This window comes from Erythrolamprus reginae, chromosome 6, assembly GCF_031021105.1.
Source record: "Erythrolamprus reginae isolate rEryReg1 chromosome 6, rEryReg1.hap1, whole genome shotgun sequence".
NCBI classification, from domain to species: Eukaryota; Metazoa; Chordata; class Lepidosauria; order Squamata; family Dipsadidae; genus Erythrolamprus; species Erythrolamprus reginae.
This window is the reverse complement of record NC_091955.1, coordinates 78,578,643-78,606,156: the sequence shown is the minus strand read 5'-3', so window position 1 is coordinate 78,606,156 and position 27,514 is coordinate 78,578,643. Positions and strand designations below refer to the sequence as shown.

General features: G+C 40.3%; 1 protein-coding gene across 1 annotated transcript in view; it reads right to left on the bottom strand.

The window, feature by feature from the left end:
- DGKI (diacylglycerol kinase iota) overlaps nucleotides 1-27,514 on the bottom strand; it is a 167,065-nt gene that overhangs the window by 76,840 nt on the left and 62,711 nt on the right. The window contains exons 20-21 of the mRNA XM_070754972.1: nucleotides 11,938-12,038; nucleotides 4,457-4,536 (exon numbers count right to left, since the gene is read on the bottom strand). Coding sequence (XP_070611073.1) covers nucleotides 4,457-4,536; nucleotides 11,938-12,038 — 181 coding nt within the window. The remainder of the gene's footprint in view (nucleotides 1-4,456; nucleotides 4,537-11,937; nucleotides 12,039-27,514) is intronic.

Genomic DNA, 27,514 nt, shown 5'->3' with positions numbered 1-27,514 from the left:
ACTATACAGATTGAGTTCATTAAGTCTTTCCTGATACATTTTATGCTTAAGACCTTCCACCATTCTTGTAGCCCATCTTTGGACCCGTTCAATTTTGTGAATATCTTTTTGTAGGTGAGGTCTCCAGAACTGAACACAGTATTCCAAATGTGGTCTCACCAGCATTCTATATAGCGGGATCATAATCTCCCTCTTCCTGCTTGATATACCTCTAGCTATGCAGCCAAGCATCCTACTTGCTTTCCCTACCGCCTGACTGCACTGTTCACTGTTTTGAGATTGTCAGAAATGGCCTGTTATTTTCCAATTGTCCCCAAGAACATTACCTAGGAATTAAGAACAGTATCTGATTTCTATATAAAGAGATTTAGAATGTTTAACTATCTGATGATTGGATCTTCTGCCTTTTCATATTTCCCCAGGGCCCTAGACAGAAGCGGATAATTGTCACTCAGGGATGATGGAAATACTCACTTTCTACAAGGCAGTTATTGTCTTTTTTCATGACTGAGTTAAGTAGCTAGCCAACCTTGAATAGCGAGAAAACTATGCCATCGTGATATTTACTGCCTTTATTGCTGATCCTTATCCTGCCTTTATTATATCTGCTCCAGGTCACTGATGGATGGTGTTCTCATTATACATTTAAGAACGTAATGTGTTGATCCCTTCAATTTTGGTGTCCACTCTATCAGCACATCTTTACCGGTAAGAAAGTGATTTGCCAATGACAGCAATACAGAAGCAATGGGGAGAATCTGACATCTTGTGTCCCTATTCCCCCACCCTATCCTGTCACTGCAAGGAATGAAGTTACAGCTCAAAAACCCTCACTAGAAAGGGCTTCAGAAAAAAGTTGCCAGTGTATCCAAGCTGTGTTGTGTGAATTGTGGGAACTGGGAGAAACAGGAAAAGGGGATGAAAGGGGGGGGGGGAAGAACTTCTCTTGCAAGAGCTTTGGCCAGTGGGTGGGAAAAAATGAAACCATCCATCATCCATCTATACACTTAGTGCCAAGCTTTCTAGAATCACAAAGTGAGAAATGAAATTAATGGGGCACTGAAAGTGAGGTCTTAGACACGCCTGTCTAAACAGAAATCATTTCAAACTTCCTTTTTGGACTCCTAACCCATCAAATGTCACGCTGGGGTTTGAAATTGACTTCCAAATACTTATAATTGAAAAGAAAGAAGATCAGACATTATTTTGTTTATTTTGAAGAGGCACGGTAAACTTCTTTTTTTTTTCCCTAGAGGCCAAACTCATGCTGGTTCAGTCTTAAAAATAATATTTATTTATTTATTGATTGATTGATTGATTGATTGATTGATTTGTATGCCGCCCCTCTCCATAGACTCGGGGCGGCTCACAACATACAATAGAACAATTCACAACAAATCTAATAAATTTAAAAAACATTAAAAGACCCCATTATTAAACCAGACATACACACAGACATACCATACATAAATTGTATAGGCCCAGGGGAGGGGGCAATGCCTCAATTCCCCCATGCCTGACGGCAGAGGTGAGTTTTAAGGAGTTTACGGAAGGCAAGGAGGGTGGGGGCAGTTCTAATCTCCGGGGGGAGCTGGTTCCAGAGAGTCGGGGCCGCCACAGAGAAGGCTCTTCCCCTGGGACCCGCCAGACGACATTGTTTAGTTGATGGGACCCGGAGAAGGCCAACTCTGTGGCAATATTTGGATATTACTAAAAGCTGTTTTTGGAAACCATATGCTCAACAATGGGCAGCCAAATCTTTTACAGCCACACTGTGGGTGTGGCTTATTTTGTGGGTATGGCTTGATTGCCATGTGACTGGGTAGGAGTGGCCTGCTGGCCATGTGTCCAGCTTGCTGGGGAGTGGCTTGAATGATCATCGTTCAAGTGAACTGTTAAGTCCTCGACTTACAACCTCACCAATGTCGCTCTCTGGGGTGACAATTTGCTTCGCGTTTCCTGCACTCTCTTTCCTGGGTCGCTCCCTGCCTCAGTCTAGGTAGCTAGGCGAATGTGTGCCAATCAGCTATTGAGAAAAGAGGGGGAAGGAAATGGGCCCCCTGAAACTCCTGCCGGTGCTGGTCTCCCTGCCGCTTTCCGAGGAGGAGGAGGAGGATGGGAGGGTGGAAGGGTCAGCTGGAGCTGGGCACACAGCTTCATTTATGTTGTGAGCCGCCCTGAGTCCTCAGAGAGGGGCGGCATACAAATCCAATAAATCCACCCCGTCCTGCCCACTGCCCACCCATGCACTCAAGCGTTTTTAATGTCAAGCTTACTGTGTCCAGATTTTTGAGATCTGTTTAACAAATAGAAAAGGCTGACACTAAACACTATTTTTTTAAAAAAAAGAAAAGGCTGACCATCCTAGGGCAGTGATGATGAATCTTTTTTTGCTTGGTGCATGTCCTCCCCCATTCATGCATGCAAAACTCCTCAGCACTCCACCACCACCAACATCCGAGCATGCAAACAGACCTCACTAAAGCCTCTGGAGCCAATGGATGGTGAAAAATAGGCCCAATAGACCTACTGGAAATTTGTTTGTAAACTTTCGATCAGCCCGTTGTGTCATTTTTCATCCTCCCCAGGCTTCAGGGGGCTTTGCTGAAGCCTGGAGAGGGCAAATATGGCCTCTTCTGCCCCCCAGAAGGCCAAACATCAGTTAGCCAGCATGGACATGTGTGCTGGAGCTGACATAGGGCAACACTTTGTGTGCCCTCAGATATTCAATTCAATTCAATTTATTAGATTTGTATGCCGCCTCTCTCCGAAGACTCGTGTCATAGGTTTACCATCACAGCCCTAGGGGGACATAATAGCATTCTTTCAATATTTGAGGGGTTCCTCCAAAGATAAGGAGATCAAACTATTTTCCAAAGCACCAAAAAGCAAGACAAGAAACAATGGGTGGAAATTAATCAAGGAGAGAAGCAACCTAGAACTAAGGAAATATTTCCTAATAGTGAGAGCAATTAACCAATAGAATAACTTGCCTTGTAGGTGCTCCATCAGTGAAGGCTTTCAAAAGGAGATTGGATAACTATTTGTCTGAAATCATATAGCATCTCCTACTCAAGGAAGGCGTTGGATTAGAAGACATTTTAAGTCCCCTCCAACTCAAGTATTCTATGTTCTATGTTTGTGTCTTTCCAGCCACAACCATCCCACTAAACGTAAGGTTGTTTGTCCTGTTAATTAGCACTACATTTTCACAGTACCTTTTATAACCAGGAAATCCTAATCTCTCCAGGCTTTTAACCAGAAAGAGTCCTGATATTAGATTTAAAGTGGGTACATATTATATTTTCACATAGCATTAGGACGTACACAACATAGTAATCCCACTTTTTATTGTTCCAATTTCTAATCTGAATTGTTGAATGTTCAGATAAGGTTGCAGATAAACTACCCTTGGAAAGCCAAGGTAGAGCTTGAAATTGCAATGTATGTTTGCATTCATATATGTTTGTTTGTTTGTTTGTCCGTTCATTCCATCCATCCATCCATCCATCTTCTTACTTGCTTACTTGCTTACTTGCTTACTTGCTTACTTGCTTACTTGCTTACTTGCTTACTTGCTTACTTGCTTACTTGCTTACTTGCTTACTTGCTTACTTGCTTACTTGCTTACTTGCTTACTTGCTTACTTGCTTACTTGCTTACTTGCTTACTTGCTTACTTGCTTACTTGCTTACTTGCTTACTTGCTTACTTGCTTACTTGCTTACTTGCTTACTTGCTTACTTGCTTACTTGCTTACTTGCTTACTTGCTTACTTGCTTACTTGCTTACTTGCTTACTTGCTTACTTGCTTACTTGCTTACTTGCTTACTTGCTTACTTGCTTACTTGCTGCAGTTCCCCATCTGATATGTATGTTAGAACCCTGGGGGTTCAGTGATTAGAATGCAGCAATGCAGGCAAACTCTGCCCACTGCCAGGAGTTCAATTCTGACCATCTCATAGTTGACTCAGCCTTCCATCCTTTTGGAGTTAGTAAAATGAGGACTTGGATTGTTGAGGGCCATATGATGACATTGGTAAATTGCTCAGAGATTGCTGTAAAGCACTACAAAGTAGTATATAAATGTAAGCGCCATTGATATTGCTACATGCCCTTCAACCTTTTTGCACTGTGCTGAAAGCAGACTGTGGCAAATGCAGAAGTAGTAATCAGCAATGCCTGAAATGATTAATATGTTAGCAGATCATCTTAACTCGTGAAATAAAGGTTGATTAGAAGTTAAAAATCAGATCGTCAGTCTCCAGAAGATCATAAACAAATGAATCTTATGGGAACTCTCTTGAATTGCTTGACCTTCAGATATATTCGCCTGAGGGATTTTCTTTGCTTTTGGTCTGTCCTTTGGCACATTTTGGTCCAAATGGAATTCTTGGATATCCTGGTACAAGTCTAATATATTCTAGATGAAGCCATGTCCTTTTTCATCTACTCACCTCCTCCAAGCGATCCACATAGATGCGACAAGTCTCCAAGTCACAATCTCCTCGGACAACTATAATTCCCAGTGGAATAGCTGCATATTCAATAGTAGATAATAACAATAAGAATGAATAATGTTAAAATATATAACCAAAAAGTTGGGCTTTATATATACTGTATATAAGATCTGAAAGAAATATAGAAAAGTATCCTTCGAGATGGTGACTCATGGACAATTCTATAGTTTTTTCTAGGTAGCAATATAGAAGGAGGTTGCCATCTTTTAACTTCCCAGTTTAGTCTAGAGCAGAGGTCTTCAAACTTGGCAACTTTAAAACTTGTGGACTTCAACTCCAAGAATTCTCCAGCCGGCTGAGTTGAAGTCCACAAGTCTTAAAGGTTGCCAAGTTGGAAGGCCTCTCGGTCAAGAGCCCCAGCATTCCCTGAATACTCGTGAATCCCAACCCAATTTAATTTCTGGATCCAGACAAGATCAGCCAGGTGCCAACACCTGCTGAGATGAAGAAACTATGTAATTACTGCTCATCTTAAAAACGTGAGTAGAATATATGTAGCCTGTCAAACATCAGTCAATTATACTTAATGGTATTTAATTTCAGCAGAGTGAGATTGTAAAATGCACCTCTCCTCTTAGATGCCAAACTAAACTGAATAGTAAACCATCAAACTTCCCCACAAGAGAAAAACATCTCCTAGGCTAGTAATGGGAAACCTTTTTTTCCCTTGGGTGCCAAAATAGCATGTGCATGCACTATTGCTCATGCACGAGTGCGCATGCCCATAATTCAATGCCTGGGGAGGGCAAAAACAGCTTCCCCTGCCCCCTGGAGGCCCCCCAGGGATCAGAAAGAGCCTGTTTCCCAACTTTTGGTGGGCCCAGTAGGCTGTTGTTTCACCCTCCAAAGGCTCCAAAGGCTTCCCTGGGGCCAGAGGAGGGTAAAAGCAGCTTCCCCCATCCCTCTGGAAGCTCTCTGGAAGCCAAAAACGCCCTCCCAGAGCCTCTGTGCAAGCCAAAAATCAGCTGGTTTGCACACACATGCACGTTGGAACTGAGCTGGGGCAAAAGATTGCGTGCCAGCAGATATGGCTCCACATGCTACCTGTGGCACCCGTGCCATAGGTTCGCCATCACTGTCCTAGGCCCCTAGGTAGTGAACCAGTGGCATGTGTACCAGAGGTGACACGTGGTGCCCTCTCTGATGGCACATGAACTGTCACCCCAGATCTGTCTGATGCGCATGTGTGAGCGCCTCCACTAGCCAGCTGGTCTTCAGGTCTCTGCCGTGCATGTACAGGGGGTGCGGCATGTGCGGGGGGGCATACATGCATGGGTGGAGGTGGGGTGCATGCAGGGCACTATGTCTACATGCGGGGGGCTGCAGGGTACATATGGGGGATGTGCGCAGGGTGGGGCTTGTGCAGGAATATATGCATATGTACAGGGGATGTGGGGACATGTGAGGTGCATGCTTGGGGGCCATTTCGCAGTTTCAGTTTGAGCACTCAGTCTGGGAGAGGTTAGTCATCACTGCCCTAAATTGGTGAAGATTGGAGTTAATCCCTGGATAGTTCAGTGGATTTGCAGGTGGCTGAAACGTAGATATCAGAGGGTTGTTGTTAATGGTGAGTATTCTGAGCAGAGCGTGGTTACAAGCGGTGTGCCACAAGGATCTGCTCTGGGTCCTATTCTTTTTAATATGTTTGTGAGTGACATAGGGGAAGATTTGTAGGGAAGATATGCCTCTTTGCCAATGACTCTAAAGTCTGCAATAGGGTTGATATACCTGGAGGATTTAGCTTTACTAAAAATATTGATAAAATTGAATGGGTCCAAAGACGGGCTACAAAAATGGCAGAAGGTCTTAAGCATAAAACTTATCAGGAAAGACTTCATGAACTCAATCTGTATAGTCTGGAGGACAGAAGGGAAAGGGGGGAACATGATCGAAACATTTAAACATGTTAAAGGGTTAAATAAGTTTCAGGAGGGAAGTGTTTTTAATAGGAAAGTGAACGTAAGAACAAGGGGGCACAACCTGAGGTTAGTTGGGGGAAAGATTAGAAGCAACATGAGAAAATATTATTTTCTCATGAGTAGTAGATGCTTGGAACAAACGTTCAGCAGACGTGGTTGGTAAATCCACAGTTACTGAATTTAAACATGCCTGGGATAAACATATATCCATCCTAAGATAAAATACAGGAAATAGTATAAGTCTTCGGAGAGGGGCGGCATACAAATCGAATAAATAATAATAATAATAATAATAATAATAATAATAATAATAATAATAATAATAAATGGACCATGAGGTCTCTTCCTGCTGTCAATCTTCTGTGTTTCTATGCTTTCTCAGAATTTAATAATGTAGCTATGGAGGAGACCCTCTTCTTCTTCTTCCCCACTATTCAAAATTTTCTCCTCAAAGTGGCCCTCTGGCATAGTTTGCTGACCAAGTTTTAAGCAATGTGCTGATGTAGTAAGCATATCTCTTGACATGGCATAGAAGCTACCCACGAGGATAAATAGAGTAACAAAAAGATCCAGTTCTGTTAGTATAGTGATGAAGACATTTATTCCCCTGCCAGAAAGCCTGAATGTAAATGTACATTTCAAAAAAAAGAAAGAGAATGTGTTCTGATCCATAAACTCTAATGATGCTTGTTTATATTTTCTCTATTAAGATGTGTCAGTTTTAGAATATGTTCTTATTGGTGAATATTATGCTGAAATAAAGCAATATTTTCATTTCAACAAAATACCGTTGGCAGGAATGGGAAAATACCAACAAAAGGCCATTATCTTATGTGTTTTTAGGGATTAAGGTTAGATCCATGCTTGAAAGAAGCTTTTCCCAAATGCTTTATGCTTTCATCCTTCTGGCCTTTCCTATCATCAAGAGATTTTATCTGGTTAATGCTTTAGAGATAGTGTGCATTGATGTTCCCAATTGGAAGCTGATTCTGGAAACAACTAATTTAATGTTCACCCTGCTCCCATTAGCTACATTCTAAATAATCTTCTCAGGTTTAGCTAAAGATACTTTCTGCAAGAGGAAAACTGTAGATGATAAGAAAAAAGAAATATGTGTTGGTTCTAAAGTGCTCAGGAATTATTTAAAAATGGAAAGAGAGATAGTGAGAGAGAGATAGTGCACTTTGAACAGTGCACGGAGGCTTTTGGAACAGAATAAAATGACAGAACAACATAGTCATGAGCATTTGTAGTGGATGCTCAGGATCTAGTGACAATATTTATGTCATGACACGACCCAAATATTGTAACTCTGGGACCCAGTGCATGAGAGCAGATTTGCACCACCATGTTATTGCAAGTGTAGCATTGAAAAATAATAATAATAATAATAATAATAATAATAATTATTATTATTATTATTAATTAGATTAATTAGATTTATTAATATTGATTGTTTCTTCATTGCTTATTTGACCCCTGTGACAATCATTAAGTGTTGTACCACATGATTCTTGACAAATGTATCTTTGTTCTTTTATGTACACTTGGCCAATAAAGAATTCTATTCTAAAATAAACCCCACAATACCGCCCCCCCCCCAAGCTTTAAGCCGATTGGCAGGAAGGTCAGACGGACACCCCCACTATAAATGCCTGACTGGTCCGATTGTAAAAATATGTTCCAAGGTGCCAGTATAGAAGCTTTATTTTCTAGCACCATGAGAAATTTTTATTTTCCCACGGTCTTAGGCGACCCCTGTGAAATGATGTACGTTGATGCTTGATCCCCAAAGGGGTCCCGGCTGCAAGGTTGAGAACCACTGTTTTAGAGGATGCACCAGTTATCAAGTCAAACTGCATCTATTGTGCATGTGCTGATTTGGAATTCAGGAAGTTATCATCTTAATATATCAGGAAGTCGGTAAGGTTAGAAATTGTCCTTGTGGATCATGTCTCCCTTATAGCATCTCACACTGGGCAGACTATTCAGCTACATGTTTTCCTCTCCTCTGGCACGCCACTAATTTCTTACAATATTAATGGCCTAATGCTAATATTTCTGCAGCTGTGGAGAAGTTTTCCCATTAATTTCACAAGATAATGGATTAAAAACTTATCTGCCTGAAACCCCTCACCATCCCAACTGAGGAAACAAAGAATCAAAAACAAAACATAATTCTAGAGATAATACCACAATAATTAATTGTCACATTGAATTAATGATGTAAAACCAAAAGAAGAGGCTAGCTGAGCCTGCAACACAGTGGATGCTAACTTTCCAAAACGAAGTCTCTTTCTCAGTGACACACATTGAATCATTAATCAATGCAGGACATGGCTCCTGGAGATAAGGGTTTAATGGAGTCTTGTTCATCCATCTGGCTCATTATTCATATTCCATTACAAAGACGGCTGTTTCTTATATAACCATGCTTCAGAATGTGGGGTTCCCTAGGAATTATGGGATGACAAACCTTCTAATGGGTTTCCTTATCTTTGAGCAAAAAGATGGTTATTCTGTGTAGGCAGCATTCTGTTCTCCAACATACCCATATCTTTATCCATTGCTTAGAACTGATTTATGATATTTTTCAGGGAGAATATAGATTCCTCTAAGAGCACTTGTTCCAGCTCCTGATGCTGACTGTCACTCAGCAAACGAAAGGTTTCATCACAGCTTTGCGGAACATTTTTTACAAAGATAATTGCTAGGATTTCTGGGAAGTATACATTTTGTTTAAATTATAATCACACACTTCTACAGCCTGTTGGGGAATAAATGATAACTTGAGGTACGCTAGGCAGAATGTTTCAGTGGAGAGAAATCATTTGCCTGTGGGCAAAATGCTAAAAGCTCTAGCACAGCAACAGAAGAGTTTATACATATCTTCATACATGTCTTTATACATGTCCTTCTTAAAGAATATTGCCGCCATTACAGGGAGTCAACTGGAAGGTCATTCCTGTCACAGTTTATTGTTACTTTATTGTTTATTGCTACTTCGAACCTTCTTCTCCCATGATCTGTTATCCTTCTCCCTCACACTTCCAGTGCAACATAAAAACATAGAAACATAGAAAACTGACGGCAGGAAAAGACCTCATGGTCCATCTAGTCTGCCCTTATACTATTTCCTGTATTTTATCTTACAATGGATATAAGTTTATCCCAGGCATGTTTAAATTCAGTTACTGTGGATTGACCAACCACGTCTGCTGGAAGTTTGTTCCAAGGATCTACTACTCTTTCAGTAAAATAATATTTTCTTATGTTGCCTTTGATCTTTCCCCCAACTAACTTCAGATTGTGTCCCCTTGTTCTTGTGTTCACTTTCCTATTAAAAACACTTCCCTCCTGAACCTTATTTAACCCTTTAACGTATTTAAATGTTTCGATCATGTTCCCCCCCCTTTTCCTTCTGTCCTCCAGACTATGGGAAACAACCAAGGTTTTGTTTCTGTTTTTATTAACTATACTTGTCATCTCTCACCCTCAACCATAATTATTGAGTTCTATGTTGTTTGAACCAAGTCTGACATGGAGGTTATGAATAAGCTGATTATATTCATCCAATCACAGGTTAGAGATTGGATCGGTAGTGATATTCACTTACCTTCGCGACCGGTTCAGATATTGGAGCACTCGGATATGGATGCTTCTGCACATGCACAGAAACTTCTGCACATGCGCAGAATGCCCGTTATGACATCCGTGTGGGTGGGTGGAACCTCCCACCATGGCAGCTATCAATTCTCCTGAACCGGTGCGAACTGGCAGAATACCACCACTGGTTTGGATGTAACGTTCTTCTCAATAATCCCAGGAATGGAAAGTATGTAAATTTGAAAGTCAGTACAGTTTGCTCTCCTTAGATCAAAACTCCTCAACTAAGTTCCTTGAGGATGCCTGACTTTTGCCCCACAGATATAAGATCAGATTCCCAAAAGTGAGAGATCTCTTTTCCATATTTCAAACTTTCCAATCTAAATGAACAATCAACTATAAAGCAAGTTTGTGAATCTCTTCAAAATTATTACAATGAACCCATTTAAGATTACTTTCTGGAGTTAATCTCCATGATGAACAATAAATACTCCAATGCTAACTTGGATTATTATCCCAAATCAGTGTAAATAAAATTACACTCTCATTTATTTATGGTCTCACCTTAATGGATTTTTTTCCTTTATGTAACTGTCAACTCATCATGAACACTTTCAGAAGAGATTCATATCAACTCCACTACAGGTAGGCAAACTATTTTGAAATATTTCTGATGACATTCTGCCCTTTGAAGGAAACAACAACCTATACTGTATCTCTTTCTTCCTCATTTTCTCAATCATTTACATGGTAGTAAACATCGTACACTGTAATCACTGATTAGCAACACTCGTTTAAGTGGTACTTTTAAGCTACATTTATGTATATAAAAATATCTACTGATTACTGAATTTATGCCCTGCTTTTTTGCTTATTCCAGTACTCATAATGGCTTATATTAACAGAAAATACAAAGGATAGAACAAAATTTAATAACATTCCTTTCATTCCGTCACACATAGCTACATTCATTCCCAGAACATGAAACTCTATACTTAATTCATTTAATTCTTCTTTAAAATGAATTTGTTCACCTAGATGACAAAAGAATAACAACTCTGTGCTGTAAAGATGTTTTTATAGAAAAAACTATAGAAATGTCCAGGAAGTCACCCGAATTCAAACTTGACTTAAGAAACTTTTAATATCACTTTCAAAACTTATTATTTGGAAAAGTTAGAAAAGAAAGAAATATTGCAGATTGTCCATCATGCTATTTAGAATCTCCTATTCAGGCATAATACCTGAAGACAGCTATTGTCTTGTAAAATCACAAGCTTGGAAATTTTAAATGAAAATCCTATTCTTGATAGCTAGAAAAATAACTTTTTAAAATAAAAATGACGGCTTTCAATTGTTCTGCAAATATATTTCTACAGAACAGGCTTTTTAAAAGCGTTATTTCCCCAGTGTGGTTTTATTGTTGCAAAATAAACGATTGCTATTTATATACAACATTCATTTATATGACCCCTCTTCATATGCAGAGGCTGATGAGTTTCTGATTAAAAAAAGGAACAAATGCCAGCCACATTTCATGTGATGGAAATCTCCCAGGCTCTGTTAAAACATAGTGCGTGTAGAAGTTTCCAAAAAGTTTCCAATGAAATTCAAGGCAAAATCCTTTTTTATAGCGCTCAAAATAATGACCCGTTTCAAAAGGTGCCTTTGATACAAATAGGAAAAAAAAAATACTCCCCAGTATTTATCTCCTGAAAAACTTTGTTTGAAGGCAACTTTTACAACGACTTGGCTTCTGTGAAGCATGAAGGAAAAACCAGCCCTTCTGGCAATTAGTCACACACAAAAATTGCAGAATGAAATGTACCATCCAGGAGGGTAATTCACAGACACACATACAAAAAAAGCTTTTCTAAAAAAAAATAAACTTACAAACTTCCCGGAGTTTTTCCTTGTCATAATGCAGTCCCTCGTAATCTTGCAAGCTAATCCTATTCACTCTGATTCGCAGGCGATCCGGGATGGCATGGGGGCTACAAGGAAATACATAGCAGTTCCATCAGTAATTAATTCCAGCTCCAATCCAATACAGGTTCTGAAAAGGAAAGAATCTGATTTTCCCAGAATGACTGAAGAAGAATGGGAACAGGAAGGGGGGAAAGAAAACACAAGCCTTAGCCAAATCAAATCCCGCCAGCACCTCTCTGCCAATCTCAAGATAAAGGCTGGTTATGAAACAATGACTGCCTTTTGATTTGAGAAATGATATAAGTTTCCAGAATGAACTCAAAAGTTAAGCTCAGTTGCTTCCATTTTAAATTGATCTATGCTGCCCATATGTTAAGATATTCACAGAGGGCCTTTCTGTGGGTAGCCCCCAGGCCCAAGCATGTTAGGGGAGGAAGGGCATCCTTTACCTGTGCCTGGAGAACCAGGAGGATCCAGCCCAGGCTGCCACCTAGTGTCATGGAGGGATAAAAAGATTCTTCTTGAGGATATTTTCAGAAAATCAATTCACTTTCATTATGAGTTATGAACTGGCTATCCAATTCTTGTGAAATTATTTTGTTGGATTTGTGCAGCATTCCTACTGCAAGAGCAGTTGTTTCAGGTGTTCTGCCCCATTTAAGACCTTCCAAAAAACCAGCAGACCAGAAAAAGCAAAATCTATAACAGTAGGTAGCCCAGGTCAATCTTTAAATTAAATTAACTTGTAAAATATTGGCAATGGAGTGAAATACTACTTGGATAATGCTTTTATTAAGATTAACCAAAAAGAAACAATATTCTATCTTTCCAGCAGCCTGAGGAAAAAAGGTTTGAAGTTAGATTGAAAAAGGGCAAAGGAAAAAGAGAGAATAAGAACTCTGATCCCAGGAGATACAAGGGGAGAATGTCCCAAAAATGGTAGATATGATCAGATGATCAAAGTTCTGCTTGTTTTTGATGCTTAAAAAAAGCAGTAGGAAGTCAAATACTTGGGAATGTCAAAATTTTGACACTATTGATCAACCCCGCAGATATCCCGATACTTATCATATTCAACATTATGATTCCCTGATTTTGAGATGGGGTGAGGAACAGAGACAATGTAGGCCTACAAATACTGAATTTTAATATAAATAAACTGATCTCAAATGGATGTGAGAAGTAGCTCTGTCCTATCATCCAGAATTTCTTTCTTTTTTAAGAACCAAACTGAATCCAAACAAGGAACGATAAACTCCATGGTTCTTACCATCTATATATCAATATAGAGCCGGGGTGGCGCAGTGGTTAGAGTGCAGTACTGCAGACTATTTCAGCTAACTGCTAGCTGTAGTTCAGCAGTTCAAATCTCACTACTGGCTCAAGGTTGACTCAGCCTTCCATCCTTCTGAGGTGGGTAAAATTAGGACCTGGATTGATGGGGGCAAGAGGCTGATTCTGTAAATGGCTTAGAGAGGGTGGTAAAAGCCCTATGAACCGGTATATAAATCTAAATGCTATTGCTAATAATTAGGAAGCCAATGTTTCTGCATTTAAGAATGTAGAATGCATTTTCTAAAGCAATCTAATATCTACTTACTCAGAAATGTATTTTACATTCAATCGGTTCTTATTGCCATGCAAGAAAGAATATGCTAAATCAATTTCACATAAATTCACCAAGCCTTAAATCTGAGTAACACAATGAAAATTACTTCCAAGCAGCCATAAATGAATTTTCTGTCTTTGTCAGTTTTCAAATTCATTTTGTTCTCTCTCTGCATCAGTTTCATACCATTGCTTTCAGATTACATGACAATTTGTCATTTGACTCCATTTGTGTATATTTGCCTAGTCTTGGTATTTTATTATTTGCTTAGCACAAAGATAATTTCCGGGAGCAACTGTCCTTGCTATATCTACTGGCTATAAACTAAATTTATACCAAATAGTACTTATAGCTCAAAAAAGATATAACCTCTACCCTTGGATCAGGGGTGGGCAGCAGGCAGGATGGGATGGAATGCAGTTCCACTGGCGGAAATGAAGATGTGTGCGCAACTCCAGCTGATTGACGGCTGTCACTTCCTGGATTACTGATCTCGACTCAGCTCTCATTTTTTTCCCCTGCTGCTGCTTCTGCATCTGAGCTCCTTGCTTTTTTCCTCTTTCCTCCTTCCTAGTCTTGGACGAGCTTCCCTCTCTCCTGCCCAGCTCCCCTCCAGCCTCACATGGCCACCTCCCGCCTGAGATGCAAGCAGAAGGAGTGGATGGAAGTGGCGCTAGCAGCATTTATGCTTCTGGCAACACCCGTTTGCCTAGCTACCCAGCCTGAGGCAGGGGGCGACCCAGGAAGGAGAGTGCGGGAATGCAAAGCAAATTGTCACCTGAGCGAGCAACACTGGTAAGGTTTAAGGTTGTAAGTCGAGGACTTAACAGTTCACTTGAGCGATGATGATCATTCAAGCCACTCCCACCTGATCACATGGTCGGCAAGCCACTCCTACCCACTCACATGACCATTAAGTTACACCCACAAAATAAGCCACATCCATGTGGCAGTAAAAATTATGGCTGCCCATTACTGCCTTGGATTTACAATCTAAGAAAAGTACACTGCAAATGGAAGCAAAGGTCAGGGGGGCAGGGAGGAAAAAATGGAAGATCAAACACAGTATCGGGTTCCTACAGTTACGGTCGACACCATATTTCAAAATAGTTTGCCTACCTGTAGTGGAGTTGATATCAATCTTTTCTGAAAGTGAAAATGGAGTTGCACACACAGCTTTGTGTCTCTGGTGTGTGCTCACACACATCCGAGTGAGATTTTGCTTCTGTGCATGCACAGGGAGCAAAATCCATGCGTGTTCGTGTGAGATTTCAGCCATCTCTTGCTCCTGCCCATGCAGGGAAGCAAAAAAATCGCCAAAATCTCACACAAGCACATGTCCCCTCACAAGATTTTGCTTCCTGTGCATGCACAGAAGGAAAATCTTGCTCATACATGTGCACCATGTGCCAGAGATGTGAAGCTGCGCACACAACACCTCGGGAGTGGCGGGAGCAGCAATCCCCACCTGATCAAGCAGTATTTGTTGTGTTCGTTTTAAAGAAATAAGGGAAAATCACTGATTGGTTGTCAGAAAAAGTTCCCGTGTTAAGAAAAGGTATAAATAGGGCAAAGGATTAGCTGTTGCCCTTGTTAGGAGTTGATTGTTAGAGAGAACTGTTCTACGTAATGTCTTCTGAAATAAACCCGTTAATACTGAAGCAGTCTCCTCTGCAGTGATTTAACAGTGGCGACAAGGGTGGTCGAACTCCCGCTGAACAACCATGAGCTCGGTCATGGCTCAACCGCCAGCTTTCTACAACCCAGACACGGAACTATGGACATCTTACATGTCCAAATTTTGCATTTTTCTACATGCAGTGTTCTCCAGGACACTGAAGACGATAGGAAGCGAGCCATATTTTTAAATTATTGCGGCCCAACAATTTACAGTTTAGCCTCCACGCTGGTCGACCCAGACACCATGGAAACCGTCGCCTGGTCCACACTCCAAACCAAGCTTCCCACACACTTCCAACCAACAACTCCAGTTCGTGTCTACCACCACCAGTTCGTACGTAGGCGACAAGCCGAAGGAGTCTCCTGTGCAGTGATTTAACAGTACAGTATTGTTGATAATAAAACTGTCTTAATCTTTTCCTGTGCCACAGAATAATGGACAATTCCTAACGAAGCTGGATCGTCAGGAGGCTGACAGCAACCCTGCCTGCTTTCTCTCCCTCTGTCATGGTGGAATAGCTACATCATGTTAAGGTATTCACAGAGAGCCTTTTTGTGGGTAGCCCCACATCATGGGACAAGGGAACCATGATGAAGATCGAAGTGAATTAACATCATGTCTTTGCTTAAAAGTCATCCTTTTGCAACCAAGATGACATATGCACAAACTTTTTCTATGGAAGCCTGCTGAGAAGCCAATTAGCAGATAATTGGGAGTTGCCTGCTAATATTTCTGTCACCTTTGGACAGATTTAAACACAAACATAAAGAAGAACTTGAGAATCAAATCCTTAGTAAAGCAGCAGCTTTAGGCAGTTCGAAAATGACAGGGAGGAATGGAATCATCTAGAAAATGTGTGAGTGTGCGTGTACGTGGGGTTGTTTTTTTTAAAAAAAACAGCCCATCACAAACAGTGTTTCCTCTAATTTTTTGGGGGGGTGGGCGGAAAAGTATAGTGTCTGAGCGGCAGTCCCTTTGGGACTGGGCGGCACAGAAATATTAGATAGATAGATAGATAGATAGATAGATAGATAGATAGATAGATAGATAGATAGATAGACAGACAGACAAACAAACAAACAAACAAAAAACCCACCCTGTTTTGCCTCAGAGAATTTCAAAATCAAATACTGTACTGTGTGTCTATAACAGTGAGCTCATAATAGGGCAACTCTATCAATATCAAAATGCCACTTAAATAGTTGAGCTAGTTTCAAACTAGATTTTGATTTTCTTTCTCTCTTCCTTACTCCCATTCTTTTTCTTTCTCTTTTCCTTCCTCTCTTTTTTCTATCTGTTTCTCTCTCTTCCTCTCTTCCTCTCTCTCTCCTTCCCTCTCACTCTTTCCCTCTCGGCTTCTGGGCAGGTTTGGAAAACTCTGAGTTGATGATGATTTTTAAGTGAGCGATTGCTCACTGCTCAGCTTAGAGGGAACTATGATCACAAACACTTTCTTTGGAATAACACTCTTCATTATATCCAAAATAATTACACCTCTCCAAGCCTCCAAACAGATAATAAATTCACCACCGCTAAAGAGCAGCAGCTGTTCACCCCAGGTGCCTTCAAACGTCAAAATTCTTATCCACACAATGCGAGCTGTCATAAATTGCCTGAGAAATGACGGCACCCAAAACTTCAATGCTGCTTCAAGGGACAGCTGTCCATTTTAACTGGCACCCCAGACACCCTCAGCTAGCCAAACATATTTACCTGCTGTCTTGGGAAAGACATTCAAGACGGGGTATATGGCAGGAAGCAGAACCTGGACAAACGGTAGGCTTTCTGCAAGTTAATTTTGCCACTTAGTCAACCCAGACAAGATTTTATTTAAAATTCAGAAACCCAATGGACTGAAAAATTAAGATGAATATGATGGATAGTGCTGTTATCCCTAACGTTTGGGATAAAATAATTGTTTCTGGAACGGTAACACCATGGACAGCCAAGGAAACAAACCAATGGATCATTGAACAAATAAACCCAGAGTTCTCACTTGAGACACAAATAATCACGTTCAAATTATCCTACCTTGGGCACATTATACAAAAAACCAGCTCTCTGGAAAAGCCTTTAATGCTGGGAAAGATTGAAGAAAAAGGAAGGACAGGCAGTAGGAAGATATATAGACTCATTTACTGCGGCAGTCATTGAAGAGTTGAAGAACTCGTTTAGGGATACATCATCACGGAGAAAATCTATCTATGTGGTCACTAAGAGCTGACAAGAATTTGATATTGTGTAATTGAATTTAATCAATCACAAGTAACAGTGCATGAGGGGGGGAAATACCTCTAAATGTATTTTATGTGCAATAGTTTAAAACAGTTGCTTTTAGAATTTGTTGTGATTTGGGCTTTTTTCTCATAACTTCATATGACATAAGATAAACTCTGTGTAAATATTGCCTACTTTTTTAAACAGAAGAAAAAATATCCAAGGAAAACATTACATATCAGGGAAATGTGAGATATGATAACAGTGCTATAGAGCACTGCACACCAGAACAAATAGACACAAGAACAGATTCCCCCAGTTTTCCATCACTCTGCTAAACAAATAATTTCCTCACCACTGTCAAACTGTTTATTAAGTCTGTACTACTATTAATCTTCTCATCTCCTCCCACATGATGTGGGTACCTAAGGAAGGGAGGAATAACAACAAGAGGGAGAAAGTGATGATAAGTACACCCCAAGTATTGTCTCCTAACCCTACTCTACCCCCTGGGGAGAGAAAGAGGCAATATGCAAAAGATAAAGAAGGAATAGCAATTCCACCTGTTTGCATGACTAAGCTAGCAACAACAAAGCTAATTATAGGAGGGAAGGAAAGGTGTGGGCCTGTGACATGGGCAATAAGCAAATTGAGCAGCATTATATAAAATCAACTGTCTTCAATGGGAATTTCAACACTCTGGTGACGTTTGTAGAGAACTAGCGAAAGCTTAGTTAATTTTAGTCATTTTTAATCAATTTTAAACGTTCCGGAGATTGCAATGGCTGTTGCCTCTTCACAAACACACACATACACACTCATACATATACATATACATATACATATATACATACATACATACATACATACATACATACATACATAGTCATGAAAAGAGAGTTAACCTATGCAAACATCCCAATTGGGCAAACAGTCAAATACATTTTCTCCATGCAGTGTAAGACATCCACTGGAAAAGCTATTGCTGCCAGACAAAAACTGTTTCCTGGCTTTCACAAAGCTAACTTTTAATAGGCAATTATGTTCCACTCCCTAGAAAGGAAGCATGTTGCCCAGAGCCTTCAGGACAAAACACCCTCCATGAAAAGAAAAATTTACTGTTGGAACGCTTGTTCCTCATAGAAGGAAATTTAAGGCAGACAACTACTTCAAGTGCTCTTCATGCCATTGAGCCAGCAGAAAAATATGCCCAACATAAGATTGCTGCCCCAATTGCTAATTCCTTCTTTGCCACAGACTGCTACTGCCCTAAATACAGTGGTACCTCATGATATGAACCCCTCGTCATATGAACTTTTCGAGATACGAACCCGGGGTTTCAGATTTCTTTGCCTCGTCTAAAGAACCATTTCCGTCTTACGAACATGAGCCTGGCTCCATGGGCTCTCTAATTGGGCGTGCGCTGACTTACTGATGCAGGGATTCTCCTGCCTTGAGACTACCCCGATGGGATTTCCCATTCATTCCCCCGCCCATTCCCTGCCAAAAATACAAAGCCGGGCTGCCAGCGTCTTCCCCCACCCCCGCCCCTTCGCCATCCCTGTCTTCCTGGGAGAAGCGCTGGGGAGGGAGGCAAGCCGGCCCTTCTGCTCCTCCCCAGCGCTTCTCCCAGGAACACAGGGACGGCGAAGGGGCGGAGGAGAAGAACGGGAGGCTCAGCACTCCGTCAGGGGCAGCGCTGGCTGGCAACTTTTCTTTTTAGCGCTGGGGAGAAGCAGAACGGCTGGCTTGCCTCCATCCCCAGCGCTTCAGCCAGGAAGACAGGGACAGCGAAGGGGCGGGGGGAGAACGGGAGGCTCAGGACTCCTTTGGCGATGGCGGCCTGGCTTCCGGGTTTCTAAGTTCTGGGCTTGCACGCATTAACCGCTTTTCCATTGATTCCTATGGGAAACATTGTTTCGTCTTACGAACTTTTCACCTTACGAACCTCCTTCTGGAACCAATTAAGTTCGTATCATGAGGTACCACTGTAAAATGTTTCTTGGGGGCAATATGCTGATTCTGTAAACTGCTTAGAGAGGGCTGTAAAAGCACTATAAAGCGGTATATAAGTCTAAATGCTAAATGCTATTGATAAAATGAATAATAGGTACTTCCTCCTTCATTTACCATCCCACCAAACATCATGTGCTGTCAACTTTGTAAGGTGCTGTCTATTGCAGACAAGAAGTGCAAACAGAAGTTGTAACTCTAACTTTGCAACCCAACAAGACCGACACAGGCTTCAGAGGATAATCAGAACAGCAGAAAAAATAATTGCTGCTGACCTGCCTTTCACTGAAGACCTGTATCCTGCACGAGTCAAAAAGAGGGCAGTGAAAATATTTACTGACCCCTCACATCCTGGACACAAATTGTTTCAACTCCTACTCTCAAAATGTTGCTAAAGAGCACTGCACACCAAGACAACTAGACACAAGAACTGTTTTTCCCCGAACGCCATCACTCTGCTAAACAAATAATTCCCTCAACACTGTCAAACTATTTACTAAGTCTGCACTACTATTTCTACTAGTTTTTTCTCATCATTCCTATCACCCTTTTCCTCCCACTTAGGACTGTATGACTGTAATTTGTTGCTTGTATCCTAAGATTTTTATTAATATTGATTGTTTCTCTATTGTTTATTTGACCTCTATGACAATAATTAAGTGTTGCACAACATGATTCTTGACAAATCTATATTTCTTTATCTACACTAAGAGCATATGCACCAAGACAAATTCCTTGTGTGTCCAATCATACTTGCCCAATATTCTATTCCATTCCATTCCATTCTATCTCTAACTTTATTGTAAGGTTACATCTACAGGATGCAAATCTGCAAGTCTGACAACACACCTCTCCTCCTTCACCGTTACAATCCAAGAAACTAGGCAAGTCACTTCTAAGATGTTTGCCATGTTCCCATTCCTTCTGTGGATTGACTGACCACTGTTTAGTCTGCAGCAATTCCAGCTACTTCCCAAGGTCTTTCCACATTCCATTTCAGCCACTGATGGAAAAACAATTGTCAGTAGCTCTCCTTAATGTGGGACAGGTTTGAAATTTAATACGTACAGGTGAGTATTTGGAACAATATGTTTACCCACCTGCCAAGTTGTCAACAATGAGTTGCTTTGTGCTTCTGACTGCCAGTTGCACTGTTTCTGAGAGCACATCAAACCCTTATCCAAAGATAGCCCTGCTGACAGGGAGGGGCGTAGGGTAAAGCAAGGAGGGGAGCAATCGGTAGCAAGTAACCCCATTTTTAATGAGTGCTGAAGTAACAGTGTAGTGAAGCTGCAACAGAATCCAGAAATAATCCATGGATGACAATTGAGCTGGATCTCTGTTGCAGCTCAAGTCAAAAAACTAGGTTGGAAATTTTAAAGGAAAAGCTACATTCACTTGTGCAATCTCACCTCCCCTGATCATTTAAGAAATATGATAGGAGGCCATTCAACTTCTAAAAACTGTAATGCAGGGGTGTCAAACTCAAGGCCTGGGGGCCAGATACAGCCTGCGGGGTGCTTAGATCCAGCCCACGAGGTTATCCTGGAAATAGCAAAAGATTACCCCACCGTGCCTCTGCCAGCAAAAACGGAGCTCGGGAGGGCTACACATGGCCATCCCAGTCAAAAACAGAGCTTGGGAGCTTGTTTCCGCTAGCAGAGCAATCAGTTCCACCACATTATTATTATTATTATTATTATTATTATTATTATTATTATTATTATTAATTAGATTTGTATGCCGCCTGTCTCCGTAGATTCGGGGTGGCTCACAACAATAGTAAAAACAATATACAGTAACAAATCTTAAAAAACTAAAAAAAAACTTATTTAAAAATAAAACATACACACAAACATACCATGCATAGAATATATAGGCCAGGGGAGATGTCTCAGGTCCCCCATGCCTGACAGCAGAGGTGGGTCGTAAGAAGTTTACGAAAGGCAAGGAGGGTGGGGGCAATCCTAATCTCCGGGGGGAGCTGGTTCCAAAAGGTCGTGGCCACCACAGAGAAGGCTCTTCCCCTGGGTCCCGCCAGACGACATTGTTTAGTTGATGAGACCCGGAGAAGGTCAACTGTGGGACCTAACTGGTCGCTGGGATTCGTGCGGCAGAAGGCGGTCCTGGAGATATTCTGGTCCGAAGCCATGTGCCCCCTGAACACAAATTACATCATGCTGGCCAGGGGTGGATTGAAATTACCATTGTTACTAGTGCGCTGCACACACAGGTTTGGTTGTCTTGAATACACATGTGCCCCAGCATGTTTTTGCTTCCCCGCATGAGCAGGAAGCAAATACACACTGAAATTTCACGAGCGGATGCAGGTGTATGTGATATTTCACCAGTTTTTTGCTTATGCGCATGCACGGAAGCAAAAAATCGCCCAAATCTCGCATGCGAGTGCATCCCCTCACAAGATTTTGCTTCTGCACATGCACACGAATCAAAAAATAGAAAAGTTGGGAAAAAAAGATGGCAGTGCCCATATGACTGCCACCGGAGCAACCGTGCACAAATTGCACAATCTGGCTGCCGCTACCGGTAACAACCCAGTACTGATGTTGGCCACTCCCACCCTGGCCACACCCACCCCAGTTCCCTGAGGTCAAACACAACCCTGATGTGGCACTCAATGATATTGAGTTTGACATCCCTGCTCTAACCAAATAAACTTCATAACTTCAAAGGGAAAGCTCTTCTGCTGTCATTCCATCAGAAAGATTAATCTAATATACTGTATAGTCAAGTTGCAGCCCTTTTTCATCAACAGAATCATTGATTCAAGAAGCGATCCGCTACCTACTGTAAGGTTACAACCTGAACACAGCATTACCTATTGGAATACATGATTTAGATAAAAGAGTAGAGGGAAAACTAATTATAACCATAACCTAATACTGTGCAGATTTGTCAAGTCTGAATCTTTCTGAGCTATTTTTGAAGCAGAAGTCATAGGTGGCACATAGTTCTTATATGCAGCTCCCAGTAATATCTTCACAAAAGGCATTACAAACTTTTTAAAGTGTTTTACAAAATTTCAACAAACTATATTCTTCATTCTGTTTTTATTTACTCTATCTTGTAAACCACTTTGAATGCTTTTTAAGGAGAAGAGGGGGGGGGTAATCATATTTAAAGAAACAAAGGAATCAGTTCTCGTGCTGGCAGCTTAATTACTCAGAGATGCTGGGCCTGTTCTGTTTTGACTATCCATTTCTACCAAAGTGACAAGTAAAAAAAAAGAGAGGAAGGAATCTAATCTAGTGGAATTCTGAGCAGGGGTCTGATATATCCAAACAATGCCTCTGCCAGAGGTTCAGGCTGATGCAACTGAAAAGGAGTATTTAATTTTAAGCATCCACATTTTCTGACAATTATTTTTAAATCCTGTGACCCATAACATGTCTGCATATAGGAAAAAAAGGGGGAAGAATCTATTCAGGTGAGAGCCTACATTTAATATGATTCAATGGGAAATCTGCCTCTTTAAAAAACAGAACCCAATATTAAACTTTGGGAAATTCAGAACTCTCTTGGGTCATGTTGCTGATGACAGATAAATGAACTATTTATCTCCTCTATAAACAGGCAAAACTAATTAAATGTCTTTGCTTTTTAGAATAATAGGGAGAAGGAAAACACCAGCTTACAAAAGAAAAATAATTAACCTCGCTAGTGTGATTTCGTTGTCAGAATGTAGAAGTGATATGCATTAAATATGATGCTTCAATTGAAAACACTTTACTCATTCAAAATAAGATGTCAACCCAGAAGAAAACAAGTGAGCTAGTGCCTACTTCATCAGTTGCGTTGTGCATCCATCCACAGATATCCCTGCAGATATGTTTAAGGACAAAATGGACACCATGGGAGAGCAGGAAAGGCAAATTTATCCAACTTGTGAGTCTTCTGCGGAAACTCCATCGAATAGCATGCGGAGCATTAGGAAATGTTCATAATATAGTTCCATAGTTCTGCTATGTTTCTGACATAGTATTGGTTGACCTTGAGAAGCTAACCCAGACCAGACCTGGTTAATATTTGGATGGGAGAACAGTGGTGGGGTTTACTACTGGTTCTGTGGGTGTGGCTTGGTGGGCATGGCATTCCTTCCCCACTCCTCTGTCGTTAAGCATGGGGGAATTGAGAGATTCCTTTCCCCCCAGGCCTATACAAGTTATGCATGGTATATCTGTGTGTATGTTTGGTTTTTAATAAGGGTTTCTTAGTTATTTTAATATTAGATTTGTCATATGCTGTTTTATTGTTGTTGTTAGCCACCCCGAGTCCACGGAGAGGGGCGGCATACAAATCTAATAAATAGATAGATAGATAGATAGATAGATAGATGGATGGATGGATGGATGGATGGATGGATGGATGGATGGATGGATGGATGGATGGATAGATAGATAGATAGATAGATAGATAGATAGATAGATAGATAGATAGATAGATAGATAGATAGATAGATAGATAGAATGAATGAATGAATGAATGAATGAATGAATGAATGAATGAATGAATGAATAAATAAATATTTCAGGATGGTTCCAGGGTGAGTTTGGGGCTGACAGTCCAAACAGTATGCTGAGGACCAAACCACAAGTTTACCCGGAGAATCATCCTTACACAATGAAAATAGTTTCATTCACATAGAGAAAAACAGTATTGGCAAGTTTACAAAACTTCAAAACAAACAGAAATACAAAAAGTTTTTTTCCAGGAAAAAACCACAAGTTTACCTTGAGAATCATCCTTACACAATGAAAATTGTTTCACTCACATGAGAAAAACAGTATCGGCAGGTTTACGAAACTTCAAAAACAAACAGAAATACAAAAAGTTTTTTTTCCAGGGAAAAAAAATCCTTTCAATGGGACAAACTGAGAGACTGTTTAAGGTATCAGGCTTAAAAGCAAGAGACCATGAGTTCTAGTCCTGCCTTAGCCATGAAAGTCAATTGGGCTACCTTGAGCCAGTCACACTCTCTCAGCCCAATTCAGTTCACAGGAGGATCGTTGTGGGGGAAAATAGGAAAAGGAAGGTGTGTTGTATGTGTTCACCACCTTTCAGCTATTTGCAAAAATAATAAAGGTGGAATATACCGGTAATTAAATAAAAAATAAAACTCCCAATACAAATAACGTTGACTCAGCCATCCTGAGAATGTCTAGTTGTTGAAGAGTGAATCAAAAGACCCAGAGAAAGTGAAGGAAATCCTAGAGAAACATCAGGGGGGATGGGCTGGAACATGAAAAATAAGATTACAGTATTTTGTTTCACTTTTCACTTTAACAAGTGGAACCTGAAACAAAATAAATAAAAATGTATCCAACAGTTTGTTTCCCATTGTTTTCTACTCTTTAAGTGCTCCCCCCAATTTATTGTAGCAAACATTACTGAAACACAGTATTTTACAATGTATTAGTAGAACTGGATAAACAATCCATTTTTGAGGGAAATATAAGAATTTTGTATTTTCACAGATAATTGGGTTTCTGAAGGGTAATTTTGAAGTTATGACTGTTATTGTTTCAGCAGTGCTAAAAAGCCATCAGAATGGATGAATGTCTGATGGATGAATAAATAGTAAATCAATAAATAGAAGAGAAATAAATCGTTACTATCAGCAATTTAGTGGCAATTTAGATGTTGGCATTTGTGAAAGAAATGGATAAAAATGTCCAACTCGTCCAACATTTTATAATTGTATAAATTATTATTTTTTCCTAAGCAAGGAAAAAGCCTGTAATTTTGAGCTGATTTATGGCAGAGAAATGTTGAGGAATGCAGTACATACATTTTTCTAAGCATGAAGTTAGCAAATATCTTTATAAAAAGCATACTGCAGTATCTCTAGCATAGTCTTTTCGGGGGAGGGAGAAAACAACAATTAACATGTAAAGAATCCTCAAACAACTTTCACTGTCTAAAATTCAAGACTAATTCTAAATGATACCCTTGGAATAATTACCTAACAGCATTCATGTTCCTTAAAATCAAGTCTACTCATTTGTCTCAATGGGATTTTCAGAACAATCTTGACAACATCCGAGTATTTTATTTTTATTGATTACATTTATATGCCTCCCATCAAATGAGATTGAGCAACAGAATATCATAGTGAGTAGCACCCTAAAATTAAAGTTCATAATGCCTTTGGAGTTTGTGCTTTAATTTATTAGGCATGCTAAAAGTCGGTTGTTGTGGAGCAATTTCAGATTTAGAAAAAAATTTAACCATTTTCTAAAACCTACTGCTATCTTTATACATTGATCCAATATCTAAAATGAATGGGGATTTTATAAATGTTTGCTTCTTTAAATTCATTCTAGAATTTGATTTCTTATTAAACAACATGCAATTGCCATACATGCTCTATGCAGGCATTCTTAAAAGTATTTAACTAAGCATGCAAACAGGGCTCAGTTCAATAGCTTGCCCCACATCCGACATATCACAATGCTTCTTCCCAATATCCACATGTAACCGGAAAAGGCAGGGAGAAGCCTCTGTGGGGCCTCTAAAGGAATCTCCTAGGAGGAAACAGGGCCGGAAAGGCAGGGAGAAGCCCCTGTGTGGTCTCTCTAGGAATCTCCTGGGAGGAAACGGGGCCAGAAAAGGTGGGGAGAAGCACACACACAAACACACACACAGAGAGAGAGGGAGAGATGTGGATATTGGATGGAATCTTCTGAGAGGAAACAGGGCCAGAAAAGGCAGGGAGAAGTCTCTGTGGGGCCTTCACCCTCCCTGTGGTTTGTTTATTTATTTATTTATTTATTTATTTATCTATTTATTATTTAGATTTGTATGCCGCCCCTCTCCGCAGACTCGGGGCGGTTTCCCCAATCACACACATTATTTGCTTTTACATTGGTTCCTATGGGAAAAATTGCTTCTTCTTACAAACTTTTCTACTTAAGAACCTGGTCACGGAATGAATCAAGTTTGTAAGCAGAGTTACCATTCTATCATCTATCTCTCTCTCTCTCTTTCATTCTTTCTTTCTCTCTAACTCACTCTCTCTCTCTTTATCCATCCATCCATCTACCTATCTATCAACCTATCTATTTATTTATTTATTTATTTATCTATCTACCTACAGTATCTATTTATCTATCTGCGTACATACCTACAGTACTTGGGTTGTAGCTATTTGCACTGTACATAAAGAATCCAGAAAGTCACTATTTGTGATGATTTACACAATGTGGGGTGAAACTTAGTTGGTACAATCGTGGTCTCGGTTTATAACATCTTTTTATAGCTTTCAGGAAAGAATAAGCAGAGCATTCATGGATTCCAGCACAAACTCTGTGCTGTAATTTTTAGTTTGCATTTGATTGATTGACATACCAATGTAGCAGAATCAGCAGACACAGTGGTTTGTAAACTATGTCATAATTCTTTCCTCTGAGCAATTTCTGCTCTGAATAGCTTATGAGATGGAAAGAACATGCCCTGAGAACATTTTTCTCTGCACCATCCCTGCAACTTTGTCTTTTCTGGGTTTGTTTTGTTTTTTGTCCTTTCCCACTCATCGGTGAGTGCATTTTACATCAACCATAGCCTAGTGTTTTCCCTCTTATTCTAACACTATCCAAGGGCAGCCCCAAGGAGTTTAAAATCTGCTGTGCTTCGTCACACTTTATGTTATAAGAAAATCAGATGACCACAGCCGCTTGAAACAGAAGGATGAATAGGGATTGGAAATGAGGACAGCAAACCTCACACCAGGCTACTTTTCTGCCATCCCAAGAATGGACGAAGTGCATTTCAAGTCAGCAATGAGGAAATGTAATTTTATTTATTTGTTTTGTCAAGTACGTGTTGGTGGTATACAAAGATATAATAATATTTATATACATGATACTAGTAAAAGAGAAACATTAGGACAGGGGACAGAAGGCACTCTGGTGCACTTATGCACGCCCCTTACTGACCTCTTAGGAATCGGGGGAGGTCAACAGTGGATAATCTAAGGGTAAAGTTTTGGGGGTTAGGTGATG